Source organism: Gigantopelta aegis, unplaced genomic scaffold (assembly GCF_016097555.1).
Source record: "Gigantopelta aegis isolate Gae_Host unplaced genomic scaffold, Gae_host_genome ctg6972_pilon_pilon, whole genome shotgun sequence".
Taxonomy (NCBI): Eukaryota; Metazoa; Mollusca; class Gastropoda; order Neomphalida; family Peltospiridae; genus Gigantopelta; species Gigantopelta aegis.
In genome coordinates this window covers 2,216-12,400 of record NW_024535449.1, presented here as the reverse complement: position 1 = coordinate 12,400, position 10,185 = coordinate 2,216, and the positions used below count along the sequence as shown (strand labels likewise).

Below are 10,185 nucleotides of genomic sequence, written 5' to 3'. Positions count from 1 at the left end.
ACTGCAAAACCGTCTAAAGACAAACATTAAATATTTCAGAATGATATATAAAAATAAGGATACCAAAGCAAGTAAACGCATACAGAAATGTTAAGAAAACAGAAACCTAACTAATCCACATGTTAATGATATAATCAGATATATAAAATAAAGACACAAAAGAATATAACATTCAAGCAGACGTTTTATGAAATTAGAAACATAACTTATCCAAATGTTGATGGTATTTAAAAATAAGCACACAAAAGTAAGTAAACACCACAAAAGTAAGTAAACACAGACAGACACGTTAGGAAAACAGAACTTATTCACATGTTAAATTTACAAAAACAACACGCTGACTGTCACCATTAGTTAAATGGGAATGACAAAGTCACTAACAATGTCCAAATCGTACTTTAGATTAAATTTCTCTTTTTCCTCTAATGATTAAACTAACATTATAAGTACATTATAAGTACAGTGGCTGATATTTTATGCTGCTTAATGTTCTGTAACTATTTAATTTCTGCATTCAGACTCCACCTTTGTTGAGTGTCTCTGTTCCCGTGGTAAATATATAGTCTTTGTATTTCAAACATACGGGTAAGGGGTAACAAACCATACGGGTTCTTACTGAAACCAGACGACCTTGGTTTCTTAGTGGTGTGGCCGGTGCCACTCTGATGATTCAATTGTCATCGTCAATCTCACTGTAGACGTTCTCAGCGGCATGTTGGACGGCTGCTGCGTCAAGGGAAGGCAGATTGGCTGGGAGTTCCTGCTTGTCGTTTTTACCAGAAGTACCTTGACGTTCAGCCCCGTGAGGTGCTGGTTTCCGTGAGACTTGTGATTTCTCATAATCACGAGGTGTAGTCGGTGTTGCTCCAATGATTTTGTCAGCTGCAATCTCACTGTAGACATTCGCTAAGCCATTTTGGCGATTCACACCAAGGACTGAATGTTTGGGTGGAACTTGCAGTTCGTCATAATCACCAGACATAGTTTGGCGGCAGCTTGAGGCTTGCAGTTTGTCATAATCATCAGAGGCATTTCGACCATCTAAGTTGAGAGGCGGAAGTCTGGGTGGCAATAGCTTCCTCTCGTAAACACCAGAGGCAAATGGACGCTCAGCTTTGATAGATGGCTCTCTGAATGCTAATGGGTCGTGTTTTGTTACCGAGTTGGTTTCTGCCTGTACTGGTGTGAACTGGGTATGTACAGGTGTGAGCCTGGTTTGTGCTGGTGGCTGCTGAAGCGGTATGGACATCACCTGCTCATATGATGGAGGGAGATCCATGGACTGAGGAATGCTACTATCATGAAAAGAACCACTTGTTTTAGTGGCTGACTGGAAGCTGTCCGTAGCATCAGCTGTTTGATGTAGGCTCGTACTATGAACCATAGGTGCGATCTGGCCAAGGCTTGCCTGACTTCTAGACCTCATTTCGTTTAGAGAACTGTGAAGAAACAAATCCCATAATTCGATATACACTTCCAGGCCTAGGCACAAACACTCGCTGTTAATGTTAAATGACAAAATATATAGCCGAATACTTGTAGTTAAATGATATAAAATAATATGATTGAAACATTTTAAATTATATAAAATCACATCACTGAATATTAAATTTTGTTGTTAAATCATAAAACTCATATCACTGAATGCTAACTAATATAAAAATGAGATCTCTGAATAGTTGTCAAATGATATAAATCATATAAATGAATACTTGAAACATATCGCCGAATTCTTGTTAAATGATATAAATCATATCACTGAATACTTGTTATATGATATAAATATATCACTAAATATCATTGTTAAATTATATCGAATCATATCGATGAATACTTGTTAATAAATGACAAAATAATCCAGTTACGTATTGTAAAATGATATAAATCATACTATTGAATTCTTGTTGTAAAATGACATTAATATCTTTGAATACTTGATATTAAATGATATAAATTATATAATTGAATATGTATTGTAAAAGTATATAAATCACATCACTGAATACCTGTTGTTAAATTATATAAATCATATCACTGAATACTTATTGTTAACTGATTTAAATGATATCACTGAATACTTACTGTTAACTGATTTAAATCATATCAAGGAATACTTACTGTTAACTGATTTAAATCATATCACTGAATACTTATTGTTAACTGATTTAAATCATATCACTGAATACTTACTGTTAAGTGATTTAAATCATATCACGGAATACTTATTGTTAAATAATCTAACCACATATATATCCGTGAATACCTGTTGTTAATTGATACAAAAAAATATCTCTGGACGCTATTATGTGTCTGGTGACAGTGTACATTCAAAACATCGAGCATTTATGAAGATATATGACGTTATCTCCACTCTAACATTGGCATCCGCCTTTGAAGTGCGATTGTTAATGGGCCGAACTAAAACGAGTCCTAAATTTTTATTTGTGAGCTTTTGAACAGAACTAAATGTGCACAAAAATAGACTGTAATTAATATGCAAAAATCTGAAAATATACATTCTAGTATGTCAACACAAGACACTTAAACTAAGACATGACAATAAGGCAATATCAATGATGTTAACACTTAGCGCCAGTAAACAATGACACAGTATAGAGAAGTGTTGTTAACTTGTTACAAATACATGTTTAATATATATTTATTTTTGTGATTCACTATGGTGAGCCAATGACCGGCACAGTGGACACTCAAGCCAATCATGGGCATACGGGCTCCCTTTTTTGGCCTCAACTGAACGAAAATGCCTGAATCTGGAGAACAACGTCTACTAGTATTTTGGGAAGAATGATGGAAACACAAGATGAAATTATTCAAGCAGCTCCATCGATGTCTGCCTGAATACAATGATTTACTCAAGTACGAGGGTGGGATGCGTGAGTGGCAGTTGACCATGAAGCAAAGTCGTCTGCAGTTTCATCCTTCCTTCTTAATTCCATTCCACTTTAACATATTTATAAAACTTCATCTATAGATCTATTTCCCACAGACCTCATTAAACCTCCATCCTCCTCTTATAGAGCTGTCTTCCAGCAAAGTCCAATTTAGAGCTGGACATAGCGAGGTCCTTAAAATGTCCGTTTGTAAATCAAATGTATCTTCTTGGTGATAGACACGATTAGAGAACACATGAAAGATAAATGACCAGATTTATACCACGTAGCTGGGAAATGTCTGGTATTCTATTTCTAGTTCAACCAACCGGTAAAAAGGTGTCAAAAAGCTGTTCTGAAAACGTCTAACAACATTTTCCCCTATATGGTAATTCGCCCTTTTCATTGGTTAATTGGTCTCGTCGTTTAGGAGGCAAACTGTCGTTGCTACCTGTCCATTAAGTCATGCCATAATCAAATGTACTTGTTGACGTCACGTAATAAGTAGCACTGCATTCATTCCTTCTATATCAAATGTGAGCTCCCTTCAATTATTGATTTGTTTTTTAGATTCGTGTTACCAAAAAATCTACAAAAGGACTCGTGTCAAAAAACTATTAATTTCAGAGACAGATATATATATATATATATATATATATATATATATATATATATATACAGAGAGAGAGACAGACAGACAGAGATGGAGGATACATCAACTGTAATTGAGACAAAAGAGCATTAGCAGCACACCTGTAACACTTCTTATAGACGACGATTCCCACCAAAGCTACTATCACCACAAACGCAACTGCTAAGCCAACTGCCAATCCAATCAATGAACCCGTGTGTTCTGAAATTAAATTCCAAGTAAGCATTATGTTGTACAAACGGCTGTAAAATGCTCGCTACTTAACTGCCATAACTAGGTTCAGAAATCATAATAGTATAATTAGGAAAGCCAGTGTTTATTGTTATCTTGTATATGTTCGGTTATTGAGATTAGTTTCTGTGTTTTGTAGAAATACAATTTTTAATTGTGGTAACTGTTTTGTTCAGATTCAGAAAACCCAGTACATGTGCATACATATACATATATAATTATATTAGTATATGTATGTATAATAGAAAATGAAATATTTATATTATAATAAGTAATTATAAAAGTTCTATATATGGTTCGTGAAAACTGTTTTAACATTCTAATTATGTACTGTCTTTGATGAGCTCGGAGAATTAACATAGACCAATCCACTTTACTTCTTGTTCAATTAAATACTGCTTACACTGTTTCAAACACACTTAACTTTAATGATCTAACTGTAACATTACAACAATACAGGAGACACATTATTCATAAAACATCGTAACGTTACGCTTCAGGTTAGTAGAAGTAAGTTTACAAGCATTTGGTATCTATTCCACGCTGAAAATTACGTCAAAATGGAAGATAGTTCATGGTAAGAAGACAAGAAAATTATTTATATGTATTATCCCTACTGTTTGTAATCATATCCATTTTCAGTCGTAAATGTGTGCGTTTGTTCTCATATAACTTACCAAATCATACATTAAAAAATGATGCTTATAATTTCAGTGAGTTCACAATATGCAGAAACAATTTTCTGTCTAATTTACAGTGATCAATATTCCGAAAATAAGTAATGTTATGCATAAAAATTGTAAAGTTTCGATATTTTTTAAATTTTGCCACAGGACATGTTAGTTATATAATCATGTAATACCAATCCGTCAGTACTTCCAACAAAACCTACCGTTATTTTTTTCACGTTTACCATGATGATGATCATCATCATCGTTGCCATCAGCTGGTGTGGTAATATGAACATGAACTGCAACAGGAAATAAATACTGACAACTATAATTTGTCTAATGTACATAACAACAAGCACTCAGAATTCTATGTTCACCTAACGTTACGGCGTGAGTGACAGTAAACACTGCTATTGTGATTGTTATTGTTGTCATTATGTATGGTAATCCACAACTGTAACATACTGAGTCCATAACAACGAACTCACAGAATGCCACATTTACCAACTAGTAAGGACCCCAAAAAACCCAACAACATTACTGGTTATTGATATTGACATTTTAAGTATGTAACTTCCCTGAAATGGCTGCAAAATGGTATTTCGTAGCTTCTAGATTTCAACGTTTCCACGAGGCATGCCCCCGGTCCCCCAGTAAATCGCGCCTTCCATGCGCGTCCAACAATTCATCTGCACCCACCCCCAAACTATTCTAGCTACGGCCATGTAAGGTGAACATGCCAATAAACTCATAATGATTATTATGATGAACGCACCAATGAACACTAAAGTTTCACAAACATAGACTATTATGATGGACACATCAATGGACACTGAACTGTACAATTATAGACTATCATCATGAACACATCAATGGCCACACCAATAGACACATCAATGGACATTGAATGTCTATTAGTTATAGGTAATAGACACTCAAACAACATTTGAAAATAAAACCTTTCAAAACATTGTTGTCAAAAATCAGTCCATGTGTGATTTTAATTACGTAGCTATTGCGAAGCCCTTTTCGTAAGCATGTGTTAAGCAGCCAACAGACATACACCTTACTATTTCACGGTTATCAAGTCTGCTCACCTGTACAGGCCTACCTACACCTTACTATTTCACGGTTATCAGTCTGCTCACTTGTACAGGCCTACATACACCTTACTATTTCACGGTTATCAGTCTGCTCACCTGTACAGGCCTACCTACACCTTACTATTTCACGGTTATCAGTCTGCTCACCTGTACAGGCCTACCTACACCTTACTATTTCACAGTTATCAAGTCTGCTCACCTGTACAGGCCTACATACACCTTACTATTTCACAGTTATCAAGTCTGCTCACCTGTACAGGCCTACCTACACCTTACTATTTCACAGTTATCAAGTCTGCTCACCTGTACAGGCCTACCTACACCTTACTATTTCACAGTTATCAAGTCTACTACCCTGCACAGGCCTACATACACCTTACTATTTCACGTCTGCTCGCCTGTACAGGCCTACCTACACCTTACTATTTCACGGTTATCAAGTCTGCTCGCCTGTACAGGCCTACCTACACCTTACTATTTCACGGTTATCAAGTCTGCTCGCCTGTATAGGCCTACCTACACCTTACTATTTCACGGTTATCGAGTCTGCTCACCTGTACAGGCCTACATACACCTTACTATTTCACGGTTATCAAGTCTGCTAGCCTGTACAGGCCTACCTACACCCTACTATTTCACGGTTATCATGTCTGCTCACCTGTACAGGCCTACCTACACCTTACCTACACCTTACTATTTCACAGTTATCAAGTCTGCTCACCTGTACAGGCCTACCTACACCTTACTATTTCACGGTTATCAAGTATGCTCACCTGTACAGGCCTACCTACACCTTACTATTTCACAGTTATCAAGTCTGCTCACCTTTACAGGCCTACCTACACCTTACTATTTCACGGTTATCAAGTCTGCTCGCCTGTACAGGCCTACCTACACCTTACTATTTCACAGTTATCAAGTCTGCTCGCCTGTACAGGCCTACCTACACCTTACTATTTCACGGTTATCAAGTCTGCTCGCCTGTACAGGCCTACCTACACCTTACTATTTCACAGTTATCAAGTCTGCTCACCTGTAAAGGCCTACCTACACCTTACTATTTCACGGTTATCAAGTCTGCTCACCTGTAAAGGCCTACCTACACCTTACTATTTCACGGTTATCAAGTCTGCTCGCCTGTACAGGCCTACCTACACCTTACTATTTCACAGTTATCAAGTCTGCTCGCCTGTAAAGGCCTACCTACACCTTACTATTTCACGGTTATCAAGTCTGCTCGCCTGTAAAGGCCTACCTACACCTTACTATTTCACAGTTATCAAGTCTGCTCGCCTGTAAAGGCCTACCTACACGTTACTATTTCACAGTTATCAAGTCTGCTCGCCTGTAAAGGCCTACCTACACCTTACTATTTCACAGTTATCAAGTCTGCTCGCCTGTAAAGGCCTACCTACACCTTACTATTTCACAGTTATCAAGTCTGCTCGCCTGTACATGCCTACCTACACCTTACTATTTCACAGTTATCAAGTCTGCTCGCCTGTACAGGCCTACCTACACCTTACTATTTCACAGTTATCAAGTCTGCTCGCCTGTACAGGCCTACCTACACCTTACTATTTCACGGTTATCAGTCTGCTCACCTGTACAGGCCTACCTACACCTTACTATTTCACGGTTATCAGTCTGCTCACCTGTACAGGCCTACCTACACCTTACTATTTCACAGTTATCAAGTCTGCTCACCTGTACAGGCCTACATACACCTTACTATTTCACAGTTATCAAGTCTGCTCACCTGTACAGGCCTACCTACACCTTACTATTTCACAGTTATCAAGTCTGCTCACCTGTACAGGCCTACCTACACCTTACTATTTCACAGTTATCAAGTCTACTACCCTGCACAGGCCTACATACACCTTACTATTTCACGTCTGCTCGCCTGTACAGGCCTACCTACACCTTACTATTTCACGGTTATCAAGTCTGCTCGCCTGTACAGGCCTACCTACACCTTACTATTTCACGGTTATCAAGTCTGCTCGCCTGTATAGGCCTACCTACACCTTACTATTTCACGGTTATCGAGTCTGCTCACCTGTACAGGCCTACATACACCTTACTATTTCACGGTTATCAAGTCTGCTAGCCTGTACAGGCCTACCTACACCCTACTATTTCACGGTTATCATGTCTGCTCACCTGTACAGGCCTACCTACACCTTACCTACACCTTACTATTTCACAGTTATCAAGTCTGCTCACCTGTACAGGCCTACCTACACCTTACTATTTCACGGTTATCAAGTCTGCTCACCTGTACAGGCCTACCTACACCTTACTATTTCACAGTTATCAAGTCTGCTCACCTTTACAGGCCTACCTACACCTTACTATTTCACGGTTATCAAGTCTGCTCGCCTGTACAGGCCTACCTACACCTTACTATTTCACAGTTATCAAGTCTGCTCGCCTGTACAGGCCTACCTACACCTTACTATTTCACGGTTATCAAGTCTGCTCGCCTGTACAGGCCTACCTACACCTTACTATTTCACAGTTATCAAGTCTGCTCGCCTGTAAAGGCCTACCTACACCTTACTATTTCACGGTTATCAAGTCTGCTCACCTGTAAAGGCCTACCTACACCTTACTATTTCACGGTTATCAAGTCTGCTCGCCTGTACAGGCCTACCTACACCTTACTATTTCACAGTTATCAAGTCTGCTCGCCTGTAAAGGCCTACCTACACCTTACTATTTCACGGTTATCAAGTCTGCTCGCCTGTAAAGGCCTACCTACACCTTACTATTTCACAGTTATCAAGTCTGCTCGCCTGTAAAGGCCTACCTACACGTTACTATTTCACAGTTATCAAGTCTGCTCGCCTGTAAAGGCCTACCTACACCTTACTATTTCACAGTTATCAAGTCTGCTCGCCTGTAAAGGCCTACCTACACCTTACTATTTCACAGTTATCAAGTCTGCTCGCCTGTACATGCCTACCTACACCTTACTATTTCACAGTTATCAAGTCTGCTCGCCTGTACAGGCCTACCTACACCTTACTATTTCACAGTTATCAAGTCTGCTCGCCTGTACAGGCCTACCTACACCTTACTATTTCACGGTTATCAAGTCTGCTCACCTGTACAGGCCTACATACACCTTACTATTTCACGGTTATCAAGTCTGCTCGCCTGTACAGGCCTACATACACCTTACTATTTCACGGTTATCAAGTCTGCTCGCCTGTACAGGCCTACCTACACCTTATTATTTCACAGTTATCAAGTCTGCTCGCCTGTACAGGCCTACATACACCTGACTATTTCACAGTTATCAAGTCTGCTCGCCTGTACAGGCCTACCTACACCTTATTATTTCACAGTTATCAAGTCTGCTCGCCTGTACAGGCCTACCTACACCTTACTATTTCACAGTTATCAAGTCTGCTCGCCTGTACAGGCCTACCTACACCTTACTATTTCATAGTTATCAAGTCTGCTCGCCTGTACAGGCCTACATACACCTTACTATTTCACAGTTATCAAGTCTGCTCACCTGTACAGGCCTCAACACCAGTCGATCCAGTGAATTGTGTCGACTTCCCAGATGGACATTGTTTACATTCACGTTTCCCTATTTCATCCTGGTAGGTTCCTACTTCACAAAACGTGCATTTGTCACCCTGGCTGTAGGTTCCTGGTGTACAGTACACTACAACACAAATTAATCACTTAGTCAGTTCAGTGTATAAAACAACGAAATAAGACATATTTATAGAAAGTACATTTGACTTTACAAACACTCACAAGTTAGAAAATAAAATAGAAGAATTACGTTTGTCTTTGTAAACATCTATTGTCCTTGTTTTTGTCTGTGTCGCAGCAATGAAGTAAAACAGTTATAAGTTTTAAAACTGAAAGAAAATACGTTCTACCGCTATAGCACATTGATTTATTAATGATCGGCTATTGGATAGGAGCAGCTGAGCGACAGCTATCTCTAGTAACAACGCTTTATCTGCATAACTACATTTAGCGTTGCAGTTGCTGCCGCTATCTGTTATAAACATTACAAAGAGTTATAGCCTTGATACAGATAATTTCTTGCGATCTGTAGTAGTGCAGTTAGCGTTTGGGGGACTTTTGTTCATTGACTGAAATATAGCATTTCTGCACACGCACGCACACCTGTGTGTTTGTATCAGTGAGTGTGTGCGCTCATGTGTGTGTGTTTGTGCGCGCGTGTTTGTGTTTGTGTGTGCGTGCATGTATGTATGTTTTGGTAAGCATATGTATGCATTTATATATGTATGTATAAGAATGTACACACACAAACACACGTTCTCTCTCTTCCCCTCCCCGTCTCGCCCCCCCCCCCCCCCCGTCTCTGTCTCTCGCGCTCTTTTGCTCTCTCTCTCTCTCTCTCTCTCTCTCTCTCTCTCTCTCTCTCTCTCTCTCTCTCTCTCTCTGTCTCTCTCTCTGTCTGTCAAGAAATTGGTACACATGTATACTATATATATATATATATATATATGTGTGTGTGTGTGTGTGTATGTGTGTGTGTGTGTGTGTGTGTGTGTGTGTGTGTGTGTGTGTGTTTATATTTCTCATGTGTTCAGTATACTGCAACATGTTATTATAATAGGTAATATTTCATTACAATT

General features: G+C 39.0%; 1 protein-coding gene across 1 annotated transcript; it reads right to left on the bottom strand.

Annotated features, from left to right (window-relative positions):
- Window positions 1-649: 649 nt before the first annotated feature.
- Window positions 650-9,241, bottom strand: LOC121366750. The gene is made up of 4 exons (XM_041491075.1): window positions 9,078-9,241; window positions 4,667-4,744; window positions 3,645-3,744; window positions 650-1,439 (listed from the first exon to the last, which is right to left on the bottom strand). Exon 4 carries the CDS (start codon window positions 1,424-1,426, stop codon window positions 671-673), a length of 756 nt encoding a protein of 251 aa, XP_041347009.1. The 5' UTR covers window positions 1,427-1,439; window positions 3,645-3,744; window positions 4,667-4,744; window positions 9,078-9,241; the 3' UTR covers window positions 650-670.
- Window positions 9,242-10,185: the final 944 nt, after the last annotated feature.